This window comes from Gadus morhua, chromosome 18 (assembly GCF_902167405.1).
Source record: "Gadus morhua chromosome 18, gadMor3.0, whole genome shotgun sequence".
Classification (NCBI taxonomy): domain Eukaryota; kingdom Metazoa; phylum Chordata; class Actinopteri; order Gadiformes; family Gadidae; genus Gadus; species Gadus morhua.
The window spans coordinates 4,004,550-4,032,205 of record NC_044065.1 but is presented as its reverse complement, the minus strand read 5'-3'; the positions used below and the strand labels follow the sequence as shown (position 1 = coordinate 4,032,205).

General features: G+C 48.8%; 2 protein-coding genes across 3 annotated transcripts in view; one reads left to right on the top strand and one right to left on the bottom strand.

The window, feature by feature from the left end:
• Window positions 1-9,879, top strand: LOC115530623 (brain-specific angiogenesis inhibitor 1-associated protein 2; the record flags this gene model as incomplete). The annotated part of the gene is given in 5 exon segments (XM_030339281.1): window positions 1-91; window positions 707-787; window positions 1,393-1,573; window positions 3,477-3,514; window positions 8,991-9,879. Coding segments are annotated over 5 exon segments (551 nt in total), but the record flags the coding sequence as incomplete, so codon positions are not given.
• A 567-nt stretch (window positions 9,880-10,446) lies between these two features.
• aatkb (apoptosis-associated tyrosine kinase b) overlaps window positions 10,447-27,656 on the bottom strand; it is a gene marked incomplete at its 5' end in the record, with an annotated part of 21,763 nt that continues 4,553 nt past the window's right edge. The window contains 11 exon segments of one of the 2 annotated variants that reach the window (XM_030339280.1): window positions 10,447-12,913; window positions 13,362-13,571; window positions 14,122-14,254; window positions 14,375-17,804; window positions 18,162-18,311; window positions 18,816-18,937; window positions 19,185-19,269; window positions 21,583-21,716; window positions 22,695-22,782; window positions 23,443-23,561; window positions 26,371-26,450. In XM_030339280.1, coding sequence (XP_030195140.1) covers window positions 13,363-13,571; window positions 14,122-14,254; window positions 14,375-17,804; window positions 18,162-18,311; window positions 18,816-18,937; window positions 19,185-19,269; window positions 21,583-21,716; window positions 22,695-22,782; window positions 23,443-23,561; window positions 26,371-26,450 — 4,550 coding nt within the window. 2 annotated transcript variants of the gene reach the window in all.

The following is a 27,656-nucleotide window of genomic DNA, read 5'->3' as shown; positions in this document are numbered from 1 at the left end:
TGCTGAGCTTCGCGGCGGGCGACGTCATCACCCTGCTGGTGCCCGAGGCGCGGGACGGCTGGCACTACGGGGAGAACGAGAAGAACCGCATGTGAGTCGCCCCCCCCCCCCCCCCCCCCCCCCCCCCCCCCCCAAAGCCGGACACACACACGCAGCACGCACACACACACGCAGCACGCACACACACACGCAGCACGCACGCACGCACGCATGCATGCATCTACGCATGCACACGCACGCTCTAGCACGCATATACACACACCCACAGGTAGACACACGCGCACGTGCACACTCACGCACACACACACGCGCACGTGTACGCACACACACAGAAACAAACACACACACTCTAGCACGCATGCACACGCACGTGTACACACACACAGAAACACCCACACGCGCGTGCGTGTGTGCACGCACACGTCAACACACGTGCACGTACACACACACACGCACATACACACACACGCATAAACATATTCATACGTACACATGCCCCCACGTGTTTGTGTTAATGTCCTTTTGTTTCGCATGCAGGCGCACGCGGACATACACACACACACACACACACACACACACACACACACACACACACACACACACACACACACACACACACACACACACACACACACACACACACACACACACACACACACACACACACCCCCTTATGGTGCTGACGTCCTGTTGCTCTGTGGTGCAGGCGCGGCTGGTTCCCGTTCTCCTACACTCACCTGCTCACCGACAGAGAGGAGGAACCGGGGCCGCAGCTCCGGGTCCACAAGTACGTGTGACTCCGGTCTCCAGGGTTTCCTAATCCCCCAGTAACACCACAACAGGCTTAGAGCCCCATCAATTATTTAACAACCATGATGAATGTACGATATTATAGTAAAAATAATGAACACGAGAAATGATTGTGTGCGCTTGTTAATGGATCCAGCTCTAACCTGTGTGTGTGTGTGTTTGTCTGTGTGTTTTGTGTGTGCCTGTGTGTGTGTGCCGGTCTGTCCCGCTGTATGTGTGTATGTGTGTGTGTGTCTGTATGTGTGTGTGTGTGTTTTGTGTGTGCCTGTGTGTGTGTGCCGGTCTGCGCCGCCGTGTGTATGTGTGAGTCTGTGTGTGAGTGTATACAAATGTGCGTGTGTGGTTGTGTGTGAGGTTGTGTTTGCGCACTTGTGTGTGTGTGTGTGTGTGTGTTTACGTGCGTTTTGTGCGTGCATGTGCGTTTGTTTACGTCTGTGTGTTTACCTGCGTGCGTTTCCTTGTGTGTGTGTGTGTGTGTGTGTGTGTGTGTGTGTGTGTGTGTGTGTGTGTGTGTGTGTGTGTGTGTGTGTGTGTGTGTGTGTGTGTGTGTGTGTGTGTGTGTGCATGTGTGTGTGTGAGCAGCCTCCAGCACGGTAAGAGCAGCAGCACGGGGAACCTTCTGGAGAGGGAGGACGCCTCCCTCCCTCTCCCCGACTACAGCATGCACTCCCGCATGGCGGCGCAGAACGCAGCCGTGGTGCTCCGGCAGCAGCAGCAGCCGCTGCAGCGACCGTACAGCATGATGACTCCTGGTTACCCGCAGGTAAACAGAACCACGACCGTCCTATTAATAACGCACAACCTCAAGCAGATGTGACGACGGGCTCCGCAGATAATATCAAGGGGATCTAAGCACCCCTCAAGGACATAGTGATAGATTGATAAGAAATAAAAGGCAAACGTAAATTAGTAAAAACCAGTCATGAGAGGAGAGAGGAAGGAGAATAGATAGTTAAGGGCGATGAAGAACCGAATGCGGCTTGTGGGGTACAAGTGAAATCCACCCACGCGTTCTGGAATTAGACGCAGAGCGCAGCAGCGACCGTGGTTTCCTACCTGCGTCAGGGTGCCGAGTTCTGAAACTCGGCAGAAAAATACCCGGTTGACACAAAGATTAAATGTCACGGAGACATGCAGGGATCCCGCAGAAATACCAGAAACCTTTGCAGAAAATACTGCATGCATACCGTGGTATACACACAAACTTGTACTTTTTTCTCAATTCATATGTGCTTATGTCATAATATTCGTCATGCAACAAGGCGTTACCTGAGTCAAATACTGTGTTTGTTCAACAGAAGATTACAAGAACCACAGATGGTTCCAGAACATCTTCTATGTCCCCACAGTCGTCCTCTTCCTCTACACAGCTTCTCTAGTGGCACTCATTAAAAACAGGCCCGCTTAGCATACACAAACATCTGGATCAGCACTCTGTCCAATCTGTGTCTGTGTGTGTGTGTGTGTGTGTGTGTCTGCACCAGGGCCGGCCCTAGCTTTTTCGGTGCCCCAGGCAGGATCAGTAGAAGGGCTGCCTCCCTCGGCCAACATGCCCCCCAAATCTGATTATTTTCAGCATTAATTAAATAATGTTTGGATGTCATTGTAGTCGCTGTGTCTACGCATCCTTCCGTCGACGCCTTTGTTTGTCGAGGCAGAGGTTGCGTGGTTCGCTAAGCTCTGCTGCCCCCGTCTCTAAAAGCGGAGCGACGAGACAGAGGGATAAACAGAGAGAGGAGGAGGATGAACTTAAACAACACCCTACCCTTTATTTGTCGCTCAAGCGATCCTCCTCCCGGTTCTGTCCCCTGGCCACGCCCCTAGGCACGGCTGCTAGGCAACATGGGATGGCATCCGGTCGGCTCTTGACCCTCAGAACCGCCCAGATGCAATTTCCCATCTCTAACTTCGTGTCAGTTATCCGTCCCTGATGACACACTAATGCAGCCACTAGCAAGAAGAAGACAGAGAGGGGAACAACAACATCAACGTCATCAACAACAAGGACCAATAGAAGGAATATGGAGGGTTTATTTACGTCATGTGACGGCACCGAAACCCCTCTCCCCCTTCCTCTCGCCCCCATCCACACCTTTGAACGTGTCCACTTCCTGTGCGAGTGATCACCTCTGAGACACTTCCCTCTTCAGATCATCCGAACGCCAAGAGATAACTGCATCCGGTAGGCCAATCATCAGGGGGCGTCACAAAGGGGGGACGTCCTCCATTCGGTCGCTGTTGTGCGTGGATCCGCGAGCTCCTTCACTTTGTGATGACGGGATGTGATCAGAGACAAGTGCTGCTTATGCTCCTGTAGGGCCTTCAGCTCTTGAGTGCTCATGAGTTTAATTGGCTGCACTTCCGGGTTCATTATGGTCTGGGTCACACACACAAACACACAAACACACAAACACCTCCCTCTCGTACGCTGGGAAACGTGTCGTCCTTGTATATTCCAACTGATAGCCAGCCAAGTATTCCTTCTACATAGAAAGAATCCCCTCGATTGCCCGTTCCGGTGCTGGTTTACCGACAGTGTGCTTTGCGCCCCATCTGGTGGCGACTGCAGTTATTGCAACATTTACCGACATTTGGCCGATGTATGGTGTTGTGTTAAAGCACGTAAATGACAAGTGACTGATGATAGCATATTCTCATTTTCATAGCAAGCACCTGAGGAGTATGAGCAGCGCTTCCCAATGAGGTAAGGCCCATTTTTTATTTACTTTTTATCACATTATCCCCTAAATAAAATTGTTGTTCGGATTAACTCTGCTGCCATTAGATGATGAAACTGTTAAAAGATGAATGGGAAATGGGGCTTATGGTTTTTAAACGTTTCAACCAAAGGAATATGGATGTAGAATGTTAAGTCCTTCATACAAACTTATAGAGATATTTAAGAAATAAGAAAATGCATCTGTAATGTGGGTGATTCTTTGTTTTGCATTATTGTAAGTTGTTTATATTGTCTTTATTTATTTTTGTGATGTGTCACGTAGATGCTAAGTTATTGTCCAACAGTAGATTAAGTTGTAAGCTACTTTAATGTGATACGTTTAGTTGGGTTTAAGAAGGTGTTTAAAAAGTGAAACGTTGAAGTGAATAGTAAATGCTTTAGCAGCATGACGAGCCGATGTTGAATCAGCCGTGAGGACACAGTTAGTCGTCCAGACCCCCACATTCAGCCCCTCATCACTCCCTAGTAGCAGGGCTGCTTCCATCTGCCCCCTCAACCTATCACTCACCCCTTCACTCGTCCATCTCCCCATCTCTCACCCGTTTACCCCTCACTGACCCATCACCACATCCAAAACCACTCACCCAATCACTCATCCCTACACTCACCCCTTCACTCAACCATCTCCCCATCGCTCACCCCTTCACAAACTCACCCCGTAACTCACCCCTTCACTCCCCCCCATCACTCACCCACTCCACCCTTCACTCCCCCCATCACTCCCCCCTTCACTCACCCATTCACCCCATCACCACCCACTCACCCCCTTCGCACAGGTCCCTAGTCACCATTACCTCCCCCCCTCCCCCCCCTGAGGCCGGCTCCAGCCCTGAGTACCGCCCAGCTCCTGTCTGAGCCCCCCAGGGCCCGCCGTCCCCCGTCTTGTGTGCGTTTGTGTGCGTTGTGTGTTGACCTGGTCTGCTGGCAGCCGTCCGACCGGACCCTCTCCCTCTCCCTCTCTCTCTCTGCTCCACAGCGCCGCTGACGGCAAGTTGATTTCCACAGTGTGAGGACAGACACGCACACAGACAGACAGGCAGCAGACTCACGCCGACACCCAGCCAGCCGGCCGGCCGTGCACTAGGAAAGACACACCTCCACACCTAACCCTGCGCCCTCCCCACCCCCCCCACCCCCCCCACCCCCCCCCCCCCCCCGCTTCTTCCTCCAAATAACCAACAACACCCCGCCCCCCCCCCCCACGCCTCCTCTCCCACCCCAACCACCTCCTGCTTAAAGCAACGTCCTCTTCCCCGAACCCCTGCCTCCCTGCCACCCTTACCCCCCCCCCCCCCCCCCCCCCCGTTGGGGGCCAGGGGCGTCCCAGCCCGATGGCCTCTGACGGACCGCTCAGACCCTGGGAGGCCTCAGACTCAGGGTGGTCTCAAACTCTTGGGGGGCCACGTTACTCTGAGCCGCTAAACTCTGATCCAACGCTGAAAAGACTGTTTCTAGATACTGACTGATGGATCCCGAGGGTTAAAGAAATCGACTGTGGACGTTCCTGTCCCTAGCTATTGACTGTGGAGCTTTATGTCTATAGCTATTGACTGTGGATCCTGTGTTTGAATATATCGACTAGGGATCCGGCTGTTTATAGATTTTGACTCCAGATTCTGAGGTCTGTAGATGTTCACCATGGATCCCGAGGTTTATTGATGCTCACTATTGATCCTGAGGTCTGTAGATGTTCACTATGGATTCTGAGGTCTGTAGATGTTCACTATGGATCCTGCGGTCTGTAGATGTTCACTATGGATCCTGCGGTCTATAGATGTTCACTATGGATCCTGCGGTCTGTAGATGTTCACTATGGATCCTGAGATTGATTCCACAACCACGGAGTGGGCTCCTCTCGTCTTCTGGAGTGTGTCGTCGACTTGTCTGTCTTGTGCATGACCGTGTCTTTTCTAGATCAGTCGGGAGCGTTTGGAACGCAGCCCAACTCGTTAGATTTTCTAAGGACGAGCGCGTCATTGGGGTTTGTATGTTTTGGTTTGAGTGTCGGATCTCCAAAGGGGAACTGCGCACATCGCGTGCAGAGATGAAATAGCATTGGATATGTTTACTGCGTCCGACCGGTGTTGGTGTGTGTGTGTGTGTGTGAGTGTGTGTGTGTGTGTGTGTGTGTGTGTGTGTGTGTGTGTGTGTGTGTGTGTGTGTGTGTGTATGAGTGTGTGTTACGACACACATACAAGTCCTTGATATGAGCGTGTAAATGACTTGTGTTATGTACATGTTGTCAATAGGAGGAAGCCTTTCAGTTATAATAAGAATGTTTACTGTAAATACATGTGCCATAACAAAGTGCTTGTCATACAGTCTATCTACAGTATATCTAATGGTATTACAAAAAAGAAATCTTTATAAACAGATAATAACCTTGCCTTGGTGTACTGTAAACAATATCCTGTTATCGACACACTTTAGTGTTGTTTTCTGTTGTGGTTGTGTTTATTTCAGGCGGGCAGCGGGTGTGCCCTCCTAAGGCAGATAGGCTACTTGGGGTCCTTGGGTCCTCATATATTGTGTTGTCTGCGTTGTTCTGCCAAGGCTGAATGATAACCCTTATCCCTCAGAGACATGCAAGCAATGCAGTCCCTGTGGTGAGGTACTGTGCATGCATTGGAAAAAGGGGCGATTGGTAAAGACTGTTCCTCGGTTCAGCCGTCTTACAGCAAAAACACAACCAACGTTAACTTGATACAAACAAAAGCTATAGAAAAGCATTGTGACGAGAGCAGAAATGTATGATTATACTTTTTAATCTATGATAAAGTTGAGTTATTTATAACTCAACGACCAGCCACTTACTTCAAATATAATCTCTATGTTCTGAATACATCTTTTTTAATTAATGAAACAAAGTAGGACTGGACCAGATAGTCTCGAGCAGAAGTGGATGTACATACATAACAGAAGGCTGAGACGCACTGGATTAAATGATGGTCCCCAGCCACAGATATTTATTTATTTATTTTTCTGTTCTATGAAATGGATGGTGTGGTGTCTTCTCAAACTAACATCTCTGCAATAAAAAAAATATTGATTAATAAATGGTCAACGACCCATTAGGTAATATGACCCGTTTGCCTGGCTCTGTCTCTGTGATGAAAGATGTGTTTGAGACGCGGCACTTAGCTGCCCCATTTAGCTCACTGTTTGATTACATTTTTACGTAGCTATGGCCCACCTTGAGCTAAATAATCGTGACCTCGGCACAAACAACCTAAAAACACGTTATACTTTTAACAACATAGCAAAAAATTGGAAGTTAGGAAGCTACTGTGTCAGAAAATATTATTTGAATGACAAGATTTTCCAAGGTTCTGAATACTTCCCATCGCTACAGAATAAAATACCGCGACAATCTGCTGAAAAAAATACTAATACTCTTTTAAACAATGTAGGGAAATTATGGGATTATTCTGCGATATTTGCGGATGATGAATTTACTTTTTTATGTTTGGATGATTTACCAAGGAGGAGTTTCTTGTTCATCAACTGAAGTCCGACTCCTGAGAGACGCAAAGAAGAGTTGCGCCTAGCAGAAACCAAAACCAAATGTTAATTTTCTCACAAATCCATTTGTGCGTTTAATGTTGCGCCCCCTCTGTTGCTAGGACGGACTATTTCACAGCTGCAGTAATCACACAACCACTCCCTCGTCCTCCCACACCTTCCAGCGCCGGCGCTATACTCACACGCTCGCTGGCGCCTTCCCGTCACGACGATTACACAACATAGCTCATGATGAGTCCTCATTATATCGTTTTCTGTCACCTACATGGCTGCCTGATGTGTGAGGGAGGTGTGTGTGTTTGTGTGTGTGTGTGTGTGTGTGTGTGTGTGTGTGTGTGTGTGTGTGTGTGTGTGTGTGTGTGTGTGTGTGTGTGTGTCTGTGTGTCTGTGTCTGTGTCTGTGTGTGTGTGTGTGTGTGTGTGTGTGTGTGTGTGTGTGGATGGCTGGGTGTATGTGCATGTGTGTGTGCGTGTGTGTGCATTTGTGTGTATGTGTGTGTTTGTGTAGTAAGCTCTGATGCATCTCAACCGCAATCTGCACCTCCATCTTGTCAACACTAAACATAAAACATAAAAGGTACCTTTTGTGTCTTATTTTGGAGTTTCTTTCTTGTGACATTTCTGATTTAATTGTTCTTACATTTCTGCATTCATGTCTTGTTTGGTGTTGTAAAAGTTCCGGGGTCAAACTTGCAACCTGTATATATTTTCAGTGCGTGTGATTGACTTATAATCTTGACGTTAAGTATGCGACTTGTATGCCTGTTTTGTGAAAGCATGATAAGACTATTCAGCCATAAGTCTCTCCTTTACAGTGTTAAGAGCTCATCTCCTCCCTGAGGGGAGCTGAACTAACGTTCACACTGCAGGACTGCCTTTGCCTTTCAGAGCGGGCCGACACTATGCCCGCTTTTGAAACCTCGACCCCACCCCGTCGTAAGTGGAGCGGACGACCTACTCCTCCCCCTCTGTGTCTCGTTACCACGCGTGCTTCCTCGTGCTGCCTCCTCCATCGCCTTTTCCCATCCCTCAAACCAACGATGTAACTTTGTTTCATGTGGTGATAAACCGTATAAAGAAGACAACCTGGAAACAAAATAAGTGTTTAAAGGTCCCATATTATACCACGAGGGGTGAGTGTGATTGGCCGTTACATACATCTAGATGGACACGCCCACTTGTGATGTCACTAAAACACAGGAAGAGGCAGATTTTCAAAACGGCTTGTAACGGCTTATCACACTCACACCTGGTGGTATAATATGGGACCTTTAATCCTCACGCTTCATGCTAAATCTAATTCTGGTGTGACCAGAAGTGAGGGGTTAGAGAACTGACTTCAAAACACTTCTGGTGATTTCTTTCACACCAATTCTTGATGCCTCCTATTTTTGATGCAATGTTTGTCAGAAAAATAACAAAAATAAGCAGCACTGTGAAAAAAAAAAACATTGGCAAAGTTACAGCCTAGGTTTATATATTCATATCTGTGTTTAAGGGCTTAGTGGCTGCTCTGCAAGGCTTTTCCTCCTCTTAGTGTTGGTTTTCTCTGTCATGCAGTGGGTGATATAATTGGGTGCCTTGCCTTACAAGTTGGGACTACCAGTCCAACTATGGCTCAGCATGTGCTCTCTGATCAATAATAATAAGCCATTATTACCCTAATCTATTTGCATGAAACCCATTCTCGTCACAGTGTGTTATTCCATCTCCTTTGCCCTGTTTTTTATATTTCCTCCTCTGATGTGAAAGACTGACCAAACACTAAAAGCAAACCTAGCGGAATTCATCCTACGACTAAAGCAATAGCACGTTCTCACCAGAAAGGGGAGCTGTTTCCCTAGGTTTGATTTTAGTCACTGGTAACTTTTTCAACTACGACGGACTGGTTTTCATTCGGTGGTCTCTTGTCTTCCCAGCACCGAACCCCCCAGCGAGCCGACGGTGGAGGCCCCCCCTAGCCCCCCCGTTGATTACAACGCTGACGTTGACGACGACGGAGACGATGACGACCTGTCCACAGGCTCCGCCCTCTACGACCTGGTCCGTAAAACCCCCACTCCGCCAGGGCTGTATTGAGGCTCCTCCCCCCACCTCCACCATCACCACCACAGCTACTTCAAGAGCTATAGGTGGTTGGTTGATGGGGCTGATCACAACCAATCAGTGCAATGGGTTTGACGTTAACCAGTTCTTTAGTCATTGAATGCCCCTTCGAAAACAGGGAAACTGATTTGAACTGTTAAAATGAAAATTTTAGGAACACAGGGGAATCGTTAGTGTGTCTGGAGGACCTGATGTGCTGTAACAGATTAAATGTAATAAATCAAATAAATGAAAGAGGAGAATCAACCTAATCCAAATCCAATCTGCATCCAAGGTGTATTATAAAATAAACCTGCCTTAAGGAAATGTAGCTCTGATTGCATAAACAATGGTTCCTTATTGCTAAATGATGTATTAACAGCTCATCCGATGCTGTACTTCATATTGTAAATGTATCGTTCAATCAAATCTGTAGCAAATTGTATTGCTGTATTAATGGGAAAAGTCATTTGAAGATGTTGGATAATTGACTGTTAGTGAACGCAGGGTTCTGTCTGTTTGTCAGGGGATTTAAGGTTTTTATCGTAATAACCTTCATGTCACCATTAATATTATCAACTCTAATTTAGGCTAACACTACAGGAACGAAAACAGTGGGGAGTAAGGTATGCTATGTAATCAATGTCATGGCAAACAGAGTACCTACATTGATTTAATTGGAAAAAATAATTAAAAAGTGAATGAATTACACATTCTGAAAAATGTGTGTTTGTTGTATTTTTCAGAGACCAATCAAACAAATTACTGCAATGTTTTGCATTTATAATGTATTCTAGGACTGTTCACACACTTCAAATGACAATTCAAGTATAAAATACTTTTTAAATTCCCCCAATCACGCATACAGCACTATACATTATGCGTAATGGCTATCTATCAACCAATAATATGATAGATCAAAGTGAGTCATTCGATGGCAGTTTTGTTAGTAAGAAAACGTTACTTAGTAAGAGAGGAATGTTAATGATTATGTTATTAGTAAGGTGTTTTTGTTAATTACTTAGCAATTCATCATGAAATGAGCCGTTCATGAGTCCTGAAGACATTGCTGTCACATTGTTTGTCTCACCATAGGTGAGACCGTATTTGCGTTGATTCAAGATTCTATGCCAACTATTGAGTCTTCTCAAAATGGCGACGTATCTCCAACAAGAAATCCCATGATGCATTCTGATGTACAAGCGCCAAAGCCACAGGGTTAGCTAGTAGTAGGTTACATTTTTTCCACTGTTCCTCCCCAAACCCACATAGACCAGAACATATAAAGTATACGATGTATAAACCAAACTTTATTCCGCTTTTGATCAAAGGTACAGAGTGTGAGTGAGTGTCCGGTGTTTGTGAGGAACACGTTTCACCCATGGGGTCTCAAACTCTGGTCCTGAGGGCATTTCATCAGCAGTTACAAGGCCAAGACATCCCCTCCCCAGAGTCCCCTGTCCCCCCTCCTCTATGGATTCGACATCATACCAATGCACCAGTTTCTGGGGCCCCGGGGACAATAAAACACATCTCTTTGGCAACTACAGACAGACAAGAAATCGCCTTTTATAATGCCTTTTTTTTTTTTTTACTCGTCCACAGTTACAATACATCAACATTTTTAGAAAGAAAGAAACATATTTTGATGTGGTCATGGGATGTAAGGTTCACCCCCAGTGTTCCAGATGGTTCTACGCTAAACGAATACAGAAGTTTGAAGCATTCCGAGAAAAAACATGTAAAAACGGTACAAGCATGTTCCGACGACCGCAAACCGTTTCCAGACGTCCCGAGTCGTATTTCTCTTCTTCCGTGATTCCGTGATCGCTTGGAAACAGCAAAAGTCCCTTCCTTCCATTAACAAAGAGACAGAACACAAGTACAAATATGGTTCTAATGACCCCATAGTAGAGAACAGAGAAGAGAACCGAACGAGAACACCCAGGGCTGTCTGGGTTTTTACCGTTCAATATCGACAAAGAAACAGACTTGTCAAACAAAGCCCAGTCAATGATATTCTGTGAATCAATGCTCTATTAAAAGGTGCTTTCTGTTTGCTTGCTGTCCTCCTGTAATCACTTTTGTATGATGAAAGCACTTATGCTTTTTAAAGTACGAGACAGAGATATTATGGAGCGAGAAAAGAAAAGAAAAGTTTCAACTGTACTCTCGGCTTGTTAATACAAAAGGTCTGAGAGGAGGTCAGTGTAGCTTATATACAGCAGGTCATAGTGGTGAGGAGAGGCCAGGCCAAAACAGATCCTAACAAATGATGCGGTGAGGTGGTCTAGACACTCAAAGCTTAGTGCCGCTTCCTGACTTATTTTGTTGACGTAATCAAACATTGCCATCAAACGTATTGTTTATCGCACAGGACACACGTATTCAAATGGATGGTTGCTCCCAGGAAAACCCCATGTTGCCAGGTGACCCGTCGATTACGAGATAATGAGTACGTCATCATGACCCCTGATTGACAACAGGGTTTGGATACGGGACATTGTTGGAAACTGAAGCGATGAACTAGAGAGGCATTTCAAATCCCTTATAAGACGCAAGTCTCTTTACTGCTCCATAGTTCATAGTACAGAGTGTGTTTGTATGTGTGTGTGAGAGAGAGAGAGAGAGAGAGAGAGAGAGAGAGAGAGAGAGAGAGAGAGAGAGAGAGAGAGAGAGAGAGAGAGAGAGAGAGACAGAGACAGAGACAGAGACAGAGACAGAGACAAAGACAGAGACAAAGAGAGAGAGAGACTGACAACTCTTCATCTCCATCATGTGGTAAGCATTGGAGACACATTTAAACAGTAGGCTACAGTATCAGGTCCTGATATTACTTTTATAATAAAAGAAACTTAGATTAAAACATCCATCGTCCAAGCAGGATGAGCTATTTTTTTATTTGTGTTTTTAATACAGTCATGCTGTACCCCTGTATACCTTTCCTAGAAGTTTGGACTTTGCTTGTAAAACACTTGGGCGTCCATTTTGATTCCTGTTTCCTGAAATTTCCCCCAAGTACACACGTTGTATTACTTCTGATACCTCAAGGATTTTCAGGAAATATCCACGTTGACAAGATAACAGAAAGGTTCTCACAAAAACAAAAGACGTCCTCAGATGGTCCAACAGTCCTCTTCCGGAGCTGATCAGTGATCGTAGAAAATCCCAGTCAATGTTTGTCTTGGTATTTGGAGTATAACTCGCCTTACCTGAAATCCCCGGCTGGCTCCACACATTCATAATAATAATAATACTAACTGTTGGCAATTAAAACTAAACAACACACGCAATGGCTTTCAAAGACCTCTCCTTCCATTATGCCTTTATCTTCCAAAAATAAACAGAATTGTGCTGCATCCCCAGCCCAATAATTGATTCTTCTTTACACACATACATATATTTATATATTTATAATTTATGTATTTTTTTATTTTTAAATCTATTTTTTGGAAACCACATACATATTACCATACCCTCTTTTAAATAATTTAAAAAGGATGATCTTGACTCCGTATCCCGGTCGGGAGGAGCGTGTCTATGAAGGAGAGGAGGTTCTGTCTCTGAGGGTAAAACCCAGGCCAGAAGAAGACCTCCCAGTAGGCCCACTGGTCTGGTCTCCACCGGGCTGCTGTCGGTTCTTCCCCTGCACGTTCCACATCCATCCGTTGAGTGCTTCGACGCCCTCCTCCAAAGTGACCTACAAGCGATGTTTGGTCGCCAGCTCTGCCGTACTTCCTGCGGGAGAACGTATTGACTACAGGAAATCATGTAAGCAGCATGTCGTTAGCCTCCTAGCATAATTGCTAATTATGTATCCTAACTCTACTCTCCTAATGCTGCTGATTCTCTTCGCTTCATTGGCTATATCCTAAGCCAATCAGAGTTATTTTTAAATATCATAATCACTATCTGCATGAGTCATCTATTTGACTTAGGCATTTTTTATGCTGAATACAAGACAAATCTTAAAATATGACTTAGGCAATTATGCTATGAGGCTAATGATGTTTTGTCATTCATAAAAATCGGGGTCATTTAGATAATCATTACCTTATTTATTGCCTTATCTTTGCTTTTTGAGCAGACATATTTTTGTCGTCCCCTTTGCAATTTCCTTCCAGGCAAAAGTAATCAAGCAAGAACTTGAGTTGTGGAGAGAACGCGAACTGAGCTTTTTGCTATTGATTTCTGAAGGGTCCTACCTCACGCCGAGTCCACGTCCGAGTTTGACACATGCGTGATTGAGAAGCGGGAAACACTAGACGGCGAGACGGTGAAGCGGGAGAACTTGGCGGCGGGCTGGGGCCCCGGTGGCAGGGGGGTGGAGCGTGGCGGGGGAGGGGAGTCGGACACCATCTTGGATGTGGGCAGAGGCAGCAGGGAGAAGTCGTCCTCCCACTCGTAGCCGGCACCTAGCAAGATAAGACACGCTGAGGGGTTAGCGAATGGCTGGACTCAAGGTAAATAGTAAATTGTCTGCATTTATACCGTGCTTTTCTAACCAGTGGCCACTCAAAGTGCTTTAAATTACTGCCTCACATTCACACATTCATGCACGCATCCCCACGCTGACGGTGGAGTCAACCACGCAAGGTGACAGCCAGCTCAGGTGTCTTGCTCAGGGACACCTCGACACTCTGGGATCGAACTAGCAACCTTCCGGCTACCCGTCAGCCCTCTCTACCTCCTGAGCTACTGCCGCCCCCCTCATGGGACTGTCCGTAAGGTTTGAAACCGATCCAATACCTGAGGGCCAAATTAATTAGGAATGGGAAACGCTCTAGAAGTAGACCGGCAGTACTGCAGCAACCTACATTACAAACGACCGGAAATGTCTATCTTCAACCATCATCACAACACAACACAGATTCGACTTACACCGGTCACATACCTAAACAAGATCTTCTTACATTAACATTAATATTGACACTGTTTTCTACCAAGGCGACTTCTTTAACTTACTCTCTTCCGAGACGTTCCCGTCTGAGGAGTCGTCTGACGGGGCCTGCACCTTCTCCTGGGGTCTCATCGGTGTACCTCGACCGTCCTCTCCTGAGAGAAAGCCATGCTCAACCAACTCCTTGGTGGGACTCTCCTAACGGCACCAAAGACAAGGAAAACCGCAGCAAAGGTAAGAAGACAGCAGTGATCGCAGCACTATTCACTACTTGGGGAAACACCACCCACGCATCTGGTTTGTGGAATTTGAACTCACCTGATCAAACAGATAGACGGTGACATCATCAAAGAAGGACACCACTTTCTTCTTGTTCTCCAGAGCGTCGTCCATGCCGTCCGGGGTGGTAACGCTGGGAACCTTGAGGAGGCTTCTCAGGTTGTGGGCGTCGCTGGTGTCGCTCACGACGACGGGCACGGGGTAGCACTCGTCCTCGCTCTCCTCGCCGCCGCTCTGCTCCTGCATGCTGTACGAGCGCAGCTCCTCGTCCGACTCCTCGCTGTCGTCAGAGTCGGCGTCCTCCTTGTCAGCATCCTCTGCGTCGCCGGGGGTAGCCCGGCCCGGAGACGGGGGCAGCGAAGGGAGGGGACTAGAGGGAGGCGGGGGGGAGGAAGAGGAGAACCGGCGGGGGGTACCGTACTCCAATGCCACCATCTTGTCTTTGGCTAAGGTGGAGGAGTTTTCACTCAATCCTCCGGCGAGTTCGCTCTGTGTCTGCTCAGCCTCTTCCGCCTCCTCTGAATCTTGAAGGAAGTCTCTGCTGCTCAATTCTTTCTCCTGCTCTGCCCTGATCCTCTCCTCACCGAGAGCGCCAAGAGCTTCCTCCATGGCTCCCACCACTTCTGCCGCCCAGTCCCCCAGGGAGGAGTTCTCGTCCTGGGATGGCCACTCTTCCAATTCGGCCAACTCTGACTCAGAGGACTGAAAAGATCCCTCCATATGCTCATCCTCCACGATGCACAAGAGACTGGTTGCTCTGTTGGATTCTATGTTCATCTCAAGGGCATCGCGGTCCTCTAATTCCTCCTCCCTCGTGTTATCGAGATTTCTCTCTACCATGCACTCAGTGTCTGTAATCGTTTCCCCCTCTCTTCCTATCTCAACAGCTTCATCCCCTTCATCCCTGGACTGTCTCTCGCTCTCATAGTCTGAGAAGTAGGCAGAGTCTCTGTAAGGAATCTTTTTACTCAGTGGAATGAGTGTGTTATCCCCAGTCGTTGAGGATTCTACACATGCATCTTCAGAGACCGACTGTTCGCTTGTTTCTACCGGAACCGCATCAGCTCTGAGCCCCTCTTCCTCCATTTCCTCCTCCTCGTCGAGACTGGGGTAGAGGGTGGTCTTCTTCCCCTCAGACGGTTCACGGGGCTCATGGGGCTCTTTGGGGACAAACTCTGGACTCTCGTTGTTCTCCGTGTCGTAGCCGCTGTCCATAGCCCGGGGGGAGTTGGCGGGTTTGGCAGGCGGAAGGGCAAAGCCCTCAAAGCACCCGCCCACAGACAGGAGCTCCATGGAATCCATGGAATCGGGGGTTCCACTCGGCTTCTGCAGGGACTTGATGACAGGCGATGCCGTAAGCTCGCTCGATTCGTCCGCAAAGATGCCGGAGGTGACGTCCGTGGTGTCGTCCGTGGTGTCGTTGCCGTCGTCGTCGTCACTGCAGTCCAGGATGTCGATGAGGCTGACGCTGGAGCCGCATCGGTCCACCCCGCTGTCCGCCGTCAGACTGAGCTCTGATTCCGTCTCTGGCTTTTCTAAGCCGGCGTGAGCCGTTAGCGGTATGCAAACCTCTGCTACGTACTCAATGTGGTTTGCCGAGATGTCCGTCTTTTCTGTGGTGTCGCTTGCAGAGAGGTCAATGTATGGCTCTTGGATGCTCATTGTCTGCGTGATTTTGTCAGAGTTTAGGGGGGCGTTCTTGATGACCACAGGTCCCCCGGGAGCAGGCGATAGATTGACCAGCTCGTCACTGTTAGGAGTCTCGATGACCTTGTCTGTGACATAATCATCAGGGTCATAGTTTCTTACCAGCAAGCCGGTAAGTGGGTCAATGAAGTGGGAGTGACAACACTCGCCAGGCATAGGCAACTGGGTCTCCCCTTCTTTGCACATGTAGATGTAGGCATCGTCGGAGGGTGCTAACGTTTGGAGCGCGCTCAGACCGAGGCAGGCACTGTTGTCTTTGGGCTCCAGGTACTCAATGGGTTTGGGCAGCGAATGGAAGGCCAGACTATTTTCCTCTGGCCAGGAGTCTTCGATGTCTGTGCTGGGCATTGTGTAGTGGAAGTCCACGTAAGAGTCCTGCCTGCAGCCGTTAGCCCGCCTGTGTCTGCTCGGGACACCGTGGCCGTGTTTTGCGGGCCAGGTGTTACAGCTGTGCCTCTCCAGGAACACGTCCTCCTCGTCCACCTCGTCCTCTGTGTCGCTGTCCCTGTGTCCGATGAACAGCGCCCCGCCCATCTCCATGTCGATGCTGAGGGAGTGGGTGCCGTGTCTCGTGTGGTTGGTGTGGCTTGGCATGGTCTTCCGCAAGGAGCCCATCATGTCGTAGTATCCCCCTGTGACGTTCCTGCCGATGACGGAGCTCTGGCTGGAGTCCAGGTAGGGCTCTCCGTAGACCTGCTGGGGTGAGGTGTTGAAAACGGGGGGTACTCTAAGGGGGTGCTCCAGTTCCCCCAGGGCCTGCCGGAGACTCCTGGAGCCCCAGCTCTCCTGCAGGGGTTCCACCGGGAGGTCATCGTCCCCGATAAGATAACGGTGATCCATGCCCAGAGGGGGTGACGGTTCGTAGTAGTAACCTCCGTCTTGTTCCTTGTACGAGACGTAGTGGCCGGAGACCCACGGCGTCAGCGGGCTGCTGTCCGACACTTGGCCCAGTAAGGGCTCCATGGTGAGCGAGATGGCCGGGCTCGAGTCCTGCGAGTCGTACAGGTCGGCCTTGTGGATGTCCGCTGACCAATAGGAGCCCATGTTGTTTGCCTGCGAGGGACAGGACATGCATTCCCCGGATTCAGCGCTTCCGGTGAGGAAGCTTCCGCTGCTGCCTTGGTAGTCGGGGCTGTAGGAGCACACGTCGTAGTCCAGCTGGATGTTACACTCCCCCGGCTCTTCGATGCGGATGTAGTACTCGTTGCCTAAGGAGGGGCTGTGGGCACTGAGGACAGGCACCACCCCTGGGACAGGGAGGTGCTTGGTTTGGTAGTAAGAAGGCGAGGCCCCTATCCCCTCCATGGGACACCCGCCCACTATGCCCCCCGGCGGGTAGAACTCGTCGTGGCAGCGGTGGTGACCCAGGCCGTCGGAATGGGCGGCGGGTTGGTAGTGCTGCTCCGCCCTCGCCTGCTCCCACTTGTACTCAAAGTTGAGGCCGTGGCTCGTCTCCGTCACCGTCAGTATGTCGTCGCCGCTCTCCGACTGGTAGCCCTCGCCCATCCCCGAGAACTGCTCCAGCAGGGGGAACGACGAGGCTGAGGGGGAGGACGGAGGGCGACGGTCGGACGGGAGGGAGGAGCCGTGGTTGTGGCCGTGGTGTCCTCCGGTGGTGGGACGTAGGGAGTTCCAGCGCCGCTCAAAGTCCTCCTCCACCTCGCTGGCTCCTTTGGCGCAGAGGTAGCTGAGCAGGAGGTGGACCTCCTCCGCCGTGGGTCTCTGTTCGGGCTGGAGCCAGCAGAACTGCATGACTTCATACCTGGAGACATGTAGGAACACGGGACAGGTATTAATGATCGTGAGCAGAAGAAGGTGGTGATTTGTACTCATGTCTGCTCAAATGTACTTCTTAAATGTCATCAAAAAAAGTGACATTTTGGAAGACATTTAAAATATATCATAGATCTATAGGGAATCAATTTCAACCTGTGTCTCCATTTTGGAATTTGGGGGCTAAAAAAAGTGCTTGATCATTCCTCAAATGTGTCTTTTTTCTCTCCGGTTTTCGTTTCAGGTATAGATATGTACAGTATGTATTAAAAAGTGTTTTTAAGTGTGTATTTTTGTGTGTGTGCGCGCGTGTGTGTGTGTAGCAGTGTTCAAGTGCACGTCTCACCAGCGCTCGGCCAGTGGCACCTTGAGCAGGGGCTTGGCCAGCTTCAGCTGCTGCTCCTTGATAGTGTAGCTGAGCACCTGTCGGTCCGAGTAGTGTCGGTAGGGCTGGTTCGCCAGCTCAAACAGCTCCCAGATGGTCACCCCCAGAGACCTGCAGGACAGCCCTATGTCAGCTTTAGGTTCAGCCGAGGCCTTTCTTCATGAGGCAGGTTTGTGGAGTTCAATTATCGCTCAATCGATCATTGAGGTCTTTTATTAAAGGAACTGCGTTTATACAGCGCTTTTCTAACCAGTGGTAACTCAAAACACGTAACAATTATTGCCTAGCATTCCCCCATTCATGTACACATCCACACACCGATGTCGGTGTCAACCATAAATGGTTAAGGCAGTTGGGGTCAGATGTCTTGCTCGGGGACACTTCAACACCCGAGGGGGAGCCGGGGATCGAACTAGCAACCTTCCAGTTTCCAGTCAACCTGCTCTACCTCCTGAGCCACAGCCACCCATTCCTTAAATATTTCAACATCTTGAGCTTCCCTTCTGGGATAAATAAAGTACAACTTATCTTCGCTAATTATTACCCGAAACTTCGCATTCAAAACCTTCAAGAACGTTCACGTGTTGTCAGTGTCTGCGGGGAGGTGAGTCCTACCAGATGTTGCTGGGCGGGGTCTGATTGGCCATCTGCAGGTCTCCCTGGACCTCGTCCACCAGCTCGGGGGCGATCCATCGCAGCGGAACATGCACCTGGTCGGACGTCACGTGGTAGTCATCCTGGGACGGGGGGGGGGAGAGGGCGGCCAAGCATCAGAAAACACGCTGAAAATTGTTTTGATGCAAAAACAAATTGATTGTGTGATTCATTTTGTAATTAGTGTAATTATGTAAATCTGTATTCTTTTTTGTAATAAATAAACAGTTTTAAAGTACGAAAGTGTGTGGGTGTATGTGTGTGTGAATTTGTGTATGTGTGTGGATGTACGGTTGTGTGCGTGTGCGTTGTTGTAAGTCTCTTATTTACTCTGTATTTGGTGTGTGCGAGGCCGTAATCTCCTATTTTCACTGAGACATCAGCGGTCAGCAGGCAGTTCCTAAGAGCCAGGTCACTGGAGTGGGAGAGAGAAGGGAGAACGGGGAGAGAGAAGGGAGAACGGGGAGAGAGAGGGTGATAAGAGTTAAGAGTTACACAAACAATCACAGGATCAGAGAGAGAGAGGCGAAAAGGGAAGACAAAGCAGGACGATAAGATTGAAGTCACGCAAACAATGACGCCCACAGGTTTCGACTCTGTGTGCATGTGCGTTTCTGTGTGTGTGTGTGTCAGTGTGCGTGTCTTTGTGTGTGTCTGTGTATGTGTATGTCCGTGCCTCAGTGTGTGTGTGAGTGTGCCTGTGTGTGTGTTATTCAGTGTGAGTGTGTATGTGCCTCAGTGTGTCTGTGTGTGTGAGTTTGTCGGTGACTGTGTCTCTGTGTGTGCGTGACTGTGTCTCTGTGTGTGCGTGACTGTGTCTCTGTGTGTGCGTGACTGTGTCTTTGTGTGTGCGTGACTGTGTCGTTGTGTGTACCCCGACGAGCAGCGACCGCCCCCTGCAACAAAATCACTGATGCTGGAGTGTGGAAGCAGAACTCAAGCAGCACCAGGATATTGTTCCAGGAAGCAATCAGTCTGAGGACGGCAGAGTGATAAACTGCATCAGGATCCACACTCATATTAATCACTTATTAATGTTCAACTCTGTTCTTCTCTCAGGCTGACCTTCACAAAGTACATCCATACATCATAAATACATTTTAGTCACGACTGGGTGATTGTAAATGCCTGTATTTGGGGCTCAGCCAGGATAACGTCTCCTGCTTCCAACTGCTTGAAGACTCGGCTGCCAAGTCTTTAACAAAATCCCAATAGCCCAGAACACATCACTCCCGTCCATCCTAGCTACCTGTAAAACTATTATCAATGTCATTTAAAGCCCTAGGCGGCCTTGTTACAATTACAATTATATTCAGGGCATTTAGAAGACACTTTCATCCAAAACGATTTACAATAAGTACATTGGTCGGAAGAAGAGAAACGACATATGGCTGTCGGTACAGTAAGGATGTTCATAGAAACAAGCAAGTGCCAAGCACTAACAATTGCAAGGTTAACCCATTCCCCGTACACGACAAAGACACCTAGGATAAGGTGCTACACAATGCTAAGTACTATTTTTAAGCGCAAGGACATACAGCATGCCATAATGGTGTACATTAAGTGCAAGGACGTATAACATGCAATAAGTGCATACATTAAGTGCAAGGACGTACAACACACTCTTACACAACAAGTGTGTAAGAGTGTTTGGGGGGGGGGGGGAGGTAAGGAGATGAGGGGGAGGGCTATGCAGAGTCCAGGTGAACCATATGAATTGTGATTGTTCCTACCTATAGGATTATAGATGGACTAGCGTCCCACATGCCTAGCCGCTGCATGGGTCCTCAGTTAGCTAAGGAGCGCAGGGGTCCTCATACTGTTACACCTCGTCTCGTCATACAAGATAACCGGGAGTGTAGCATTTCAGACCCAGAGCTGCGGGACTCCCTGCCGGAGGACCTAAGGGGGGCCCACTCACCGCCTTTGTTTAAAACTCTTCTCTACCCGGAAGGCTTTCTTTATGGTGAATCTATTGTTTGTCAAGTTCCCATTCCCTGTTTTTCTTGCTTTTTTAATGCAGCACTTTTTTTGTGTACTTTTTTCTTATCCTATTATGTACAGCACTTTGTCGCCGTGTTGTGAAGAGTGCTTTTGTTAATTTTTTATCAAAGCACAAAGCAAGCGGCCACCTTGAGACGGACGCAAGATAAAGCCTTTTGAAATGCGTCCTTTGAGGCAGCTACAAATATGAAGCGGATTTTAAACTGCTTATGCTTTGAGCTTTGCTGGCTTCCACAACAATTCCTTGGACTAACAAAACACCACTAGTGTACGCCTTCGACAATAGTACCTGGAATATTATTGTAGTAGCACTTTACAAAAAGGGAGCATAAATTAACCATTTGCTAACATGTATAAACATCAGTTAATGCAATGACTTAAGCATTGACTTATCGTTAATGAAAACGAATGGTCTAATAATAATTGACTCATGGTTCATGTTTACCAATGGCTTTCTTGTTAACTTACGTATTAAGGTATACATTTTTTAATCCTAACCCTAACCCACTAACCCTAACCCTAACCCCTATGTTCGTGCTATATAAAAAATACATATTTCTGCAATAACTTATAATAATGAATGGTTTATAAATGTACCCCTATTGTAAGGTGTAGGCGACCATAAACAGCGACCCTGCCTCAACAACTCTCTGTTGCACCAGGACTGATAATAGCAGGGCTTTAAACGTGACAACAGTGGTGGTGGTGGCGGCGGTGGTGGTACCTGTGAGTGAAGTTGTGCTTGTGCATGTGCAGCAGGCCCGAGGCGATGTTGCAGGCCATCCTCTGCAGGATCAGAGGCTCAGGGATGATGGATTCAGTGGCCCGGCAGCTCCGCAGGTACCCCTTCACATCCCCCTGCACACACACAGAGAGAGAGAGAGAGAGAGAGAGAGAGAGAGAGAGAGAGAGAGAGAGAGAGAGAGAGAGAGAGAGAGAGAGAGAGAGAGAGAGAGAGAGAGAGAGAGAGAGAGAGAGAGAGAAAGAGAAAGAGAGAGAGAGACAACAAAATGACCAAACATTAAAAGTCAATCAAATAAGTCAATAAAAAGCAAGCAAAATTGCACATAATTGAAATGGCATGAAATGGAAAATTAACAATAAAACCAAAAGCCAGAGGTACACCGTCTGACCAGCAGAGGGCAGCAACGGACATGCGTTGCACCGCTGCACGCGGGGCAAACCCATTTGTAACAGACTCCTGGTACAAATGGGTCAGGACCCCGCGGTCCAACACTTGGTACAACACACCTGAGCCAGCGCCGTCTGGCAGAGGTTAGGGAGGGAGGGGGTGGTAGTGGGAGTGGTGGGGGAAGAGGTGGGGAAGGTGATGGCGGAGGTGATAGTGGTGGTTGTGATGGTAGTGGTGATGGTGCTGGTGGTGGTGGTAATAGTGGTGGTGACGGTGGGGGTGTCGATAGTGGTGGTGGTGGTGGTGTTGGTGGTGTTGATAATGGTGGTGGTGGTGTTGATAGTGGTGGTGGTGTTGATAGTGGTGGTGTTGATAGTGGTGGTGGTGTTGATAGTGGTGGTGGTGGTGGTGGTGTTGATAGTGGTGGTGGTGGTGGTGGTGTTGATAGTGGTGGTGGTGGTGGTGGTGGTGTTGATAGTGGTGGTGGTGGTGGTGTTGATAGTGGTGGTGGTGGTGGTGGTGTTGATAGTGGTGGTGGTGGTGGTGTTGATAGTGGTGGTGGTGTTGATAGTGGTGGTGGTGGTGGTGTTGATAGTGGTGGTGGTGGTGGTGTTGATAGTGGTGGTGATAGTGGTGGTGTTGATAGTGGTGGTGGTGGTGTTGATAGTGGTGGTGTTGATAGTGGTGGTGGTGGGGGGACCTACCAGCGGACAGAACTCCATCACCAACAGGTAGGGAGTGACCTCGGTGCGCTGGGCCAGACACTGCAGCAGGCCGGGGTGCTGCAGGGCCCTGGACAGACACACACACACACACACACACACACACACACACACACACACACACACACACACACACACACACACACACACACACACACACACACACACACACACACACACACACACACAGCAATGTCAACAATGTCAAATGTTTTATTTTTGTTAAATGTCACCGAACCCCCCCCCCCCCCCTCTCACAAGGCCCTTCAGGGCGTTGCAAATGGTTGCTTATGAAAAGTGAGAGAGCGAAGAGATGGAGAGAGAGAGAGAGAGAGAGAGAGAGAGAGAGAGAGAGAGAGAGAGAGAGAGAGAGAGAGAGAGAGAGAGAGACAGGGAGAGTGGGAGTGAGAGAGAGAGAGAGAGAGATTGAGAAAGAGAGGGAGAGTAAGAGTGAGAGAGAACCAGTGGGAAGAGGTTTAATATCTCCCAGATACTCCGATGGATGCTCCATGAAGGAGCCAGAGAGCAGGTGGGAGGTGAACTACGTAAAGGACCTCAGTGGACCGCCGGTTAGCAGGCGATGAGCTGACCCACGCACACCAGAGAGGTAGAGAGGTAGAGAGAGAGAGAGAGAGAGAGAGAGAGAGAGAGAGAGAGAGGTAGAGGTAGAGGTAGAGAGATAGAGAGAGAGAGGTAGAGAGAGAGAGAGGTAGAGAGAGAGCCTGCTCACCTGTACGGCTGGGCTTCCTCCAGGAAGTGCATCTGCTCCTGGACGCTGGCGCTGGCCTTGAGCTCCTTCACCACCACCTGGTTGGTGTCCAGGCCCACGCTCACCTCCCCCAGGAACACCTGCAGCAGCACCACCACCCGCCCACCAGACGTACGGAGGCAAGGGAAGACACGGACAAACACACATTGTTAAGAGTTGGATCTGGGCATTGAACGGAGCATCGACCGAGCAGCGTGCTGACATGAATTCAATGGCATGTTGACATGAATTCAACGGCGTGATGTCATGAATTCAACGCAGTGTTGACTTGAATTCAACGGCGTGATGTCATGAATTCAACGCAGTGTTGACGTGAATTCAACGGCCTGATGTCATGAATTCAACGGCGTGATGTCATGAATTCAACGGCGTGTTGACATGAATTCAACGGCGTGATGACATGAATTCAATGACGTGCCGACATGAACGCTTTGAACACGACGGCGTTTACGGGCCCGCGTCGCGGACCAATTCAATTAAATTCAGTTTTATTTGTGTAGCCCTTCATCCCAGGGACAGTCTCAAAGGGCTTAACAGGACATACATTCATGACTCCCCTCTGACCCAAGCCCCCCAGAGGGAAAGAACAAACTCCCTTAATTAGGAACGCAGAGTGGGGGTTCCCTCCTTCCAGGGATGATCAGGAGTGCAACGGGCGCCATAATTGACCTGCATACATGGTACTGTAGCGAGCCAGTGGGTGTGGGGTTTCCACGCTATAGTTGACTAGATAAATGACACAACACACAGCAGTTCCAGTGCAGGGCCCCGTTTCCCGAAAGCGTCGTTAGCCTAAGTGGATCGTGAAGTGCGTCGAAAGGGCATCGTAGAGTTTTCACCGCGTTTCCCGAAAGCATCGTGGGGAACGAACGTCTTGAAAACGCTCGTAGCTAACGAGTAGGCCTACTCCAGGGGTGCTCGTAGGTAGGCCTACTCGTAGGACGCTAAGAGCATCGTCAGCTATAGCCTCAGTGGCGACACCATCGGACATTCCGTCTATTGGATGCGTTTTATTAAAACGCATTGCGCCTTTATGTTCTTAGTTTGGTAATTAATAAAGATTATTAATTAATTTATTAATAAAGATGTTAAAATGGCCAAAATAAAACGGGACAGTCCAGAAAATGTTTGCGCAGGCAGGGCACTCAAAATGTGTGAGAGAAAGTGGGGGGATTTGTGCAGACTGACATAGGCTACTCATAAAACGTAGCATAAAATAATGTAAAAAAAAAATTAAATTAAACAAATTAAAAAAAATAACGAAATAAAAGAAATTAAAAAAATAAATAAATAAAGAAATTAAAAAAAATAAAAAAAACAAGCAAAGGAGCAGGCAAAAGGCTGGGATATGGTGGGGATTGGTCACGTTGACGGGAATGTTTAGTGACATGAGGGAGGGTGGAGGGGGTTAAAAAAAAGTCTCAATCACTATTCGACGCGCATGAAAACCAGCCGCGTAGTTATGAGGGAGGCCGTCCTCACACCGATCTTCCTCATTGTCATCGTCCTCAACGTCCTCCGGTTCAAGCAATGCCACCCCAGCCTTAGCTGCAATGTTGTGCAACATAGCCGTCACACATATCACGGCGCATGACTTGGCCGGCGAAAACTGGAGCCCTCCGCCTGACTTGTGAAGGCATCTAAAGCGCAACTTCCACCTCCCGATCGTGCGCTCAACGATGCACCGGGCCAGACGGTGGGCTTCGTTGTATTCCTCATCATGGATATCTCCCGGGTTATTCACAGGTGTGAAGAGGAATTATTTCAGGGGGGAAAATGCCGTGAAACGCACAGTGCATTCAGGATTAGGACTGATATATGTCGGTTTAAGCCTAATCAATTGTGTTTTAATGTCTTTAGCATTCATATAATTGCAGTCTATTTTTTTTGTAGGCTACTCTGCTGTTGTCCTTGATGGGGATATATTTTAACCCTTTTTAACACAATTTTCCTGCGACATTCCTGCGTCTCCCCCTCCTACGGAGCCCATTTCAGCACCGTGTCAGTAGAAAGTTACAATCCTACGACGTCGTGAGTGCAGCGAATGCGCGTTCACGTTAAGAGGAGTTTCGGGAAACGCTCCAAAGAAATTGACGATGGATCGCAAGATCCATTGGGAGAATGATCATACGAGCGAAGATCCATCGTTATCGGGAAACGGGGCCCAGAATGGTTTATTTACCGAGTAAATGAAAACCAGGGTGGGAAAGGGACATCCACCTCCTTTATGCTATCGTCCGTCAAACCTCTTCCACCTGTCTCTATCTCTCTGGGCGTACCACACTGCCAGGCGATCACACAGATCCTGCCTGTCCTTACCTAGCCCTAGCTCCTCTTCCAACTCCAACCTCCCCTGTCTGTCGTTTGCTACCTCCTTTAAGCCCACGCACCCCTGCTTAATGATGCCCAGGCTCGCCTCGTTAAAGTGAGGAAGTCCATATATGGCTTGGGGGTGGAGCCAGCAGGTTGCCAGACCTACCACTCCCCTCACTCCTCCCTGGTGTCTGCCACAATATATACATATATACATACATACATACATACACATACACACACACACACACACACACACACACACACACACACACACACACACACACACACACACACACACACACACACACACACACACACACACACACATGCATACATAAAGGCAAAACATATTAAATCGGTGATGGGGTGCTGGCCAGTTAACCATAAGGACCACAATGGAGACACTCACAGAGAGAGGAGGCGTGCAGCCTGTAACACAACCCAGTAAATCACGAAAAACACAACGTCGGCGATCAACAGGACCGTGGGAGTGGGGGAGAATCAATGCCACAAAAGCCTTCGTCACGACGTAACGACTGCCGTTCAACGAGCTGACGGAGTGTGAAGGCTTACCTTTCCGAACCAGCCATGGCCTATCTCCTTCAGGTACAGAAGGCTGTGACGGCCGAAGTCTGTCGACTTCTGCAGATGAACTGGAAGAGGGAGAGGGAGGGACGGAGGTTAGTGTACTGGAACGGGGGGGGGGGGGGTGGAGGGTGTCCAGAGGGCTCAGGAATGAAGCACTTCTCGCCCTTTAGCGATGAAACAGTTTGATATATTCCAGTGAGTTCTCATGTCTTACATCATCATCATCATCATCATCATCATCATCAGAATCATCATCGTCATCATATACGAGAAAATCTTTTTTCCACCTTAAAATTGCAAAAAAGAGGATGACCTGCCCATGATTCACAACCACAAAGGGTTTGGTGTCTGTCTGTCTGTCTGTCTGTCTGTCTGTCTGACCGTCTGTCTCTCTGACCCTCTGTCTGTCTGTCTGTCTGTCTGTCTGTCTGTCTGTCTGCCTCTCTGCTTACCGGTGAATCAGATGCATTCGAACTTTGTGAAAATGACGCAGCCTGCTCTAAACACACACACAAACGCACCCACGTACGTGCGAAAACACACACAGGGACAAACACACACACCAACACACACACACACACACAGGTACCAACACCCAAAATAAAACACAAACATACACAGACAAAAAAAAAACACACACACACACACACACACACACCTGCGTGTCTTACCTCTCTTCTTCCTCAGCTTTGTTCCCTTGGTTTTTTTTGCTCGATTTCTTAGAGACGGGAGCAGCATGGTCCCGACGGAGCTTAGCCCCCCGCTCTCTCTGTCTCTCTCTCGCTCACTGTCTCTCTATGTCTCTCTCCTTGTCTCTCTCTCTCTCTGTCCCTCTCTCCGTCTCTCTCTCTGTCCCTCTCTCCGTCTCTCTCTCTGTCCCTCTCTCTGTCCCTCTCTCCGTCTGTCTCTCTGTCCCTCTCTGACTCTCCCTTGCACCCTCTCGGTGTTTGTTTCTCTCTGTTGTGTCTCTCCGTCTCCAACATGATGACAATGGCATTCTGGTAGTAGAAGACGGACAGACGGCGCTTTGTAACGCGACCACCCACAGACTACCCCCCCCCCCCCCCCCCCCCCCCCCCCCGACACGGCGGACGCCGTGTCCCACGCTTCCGTCATAACGTTCCACGCCTCCGCCATGTTCTCCGAGTCCAGTGACTCGTCTGACCCCCCCCCCCCCCCCTGTCCCCCGTCCCCTCCACGGCAGAATAGTGGCCATTGTCCGGAGGGGCCGAGGTCCGGGGTGGAACCAGTCGGCACCAGTACGGACACAC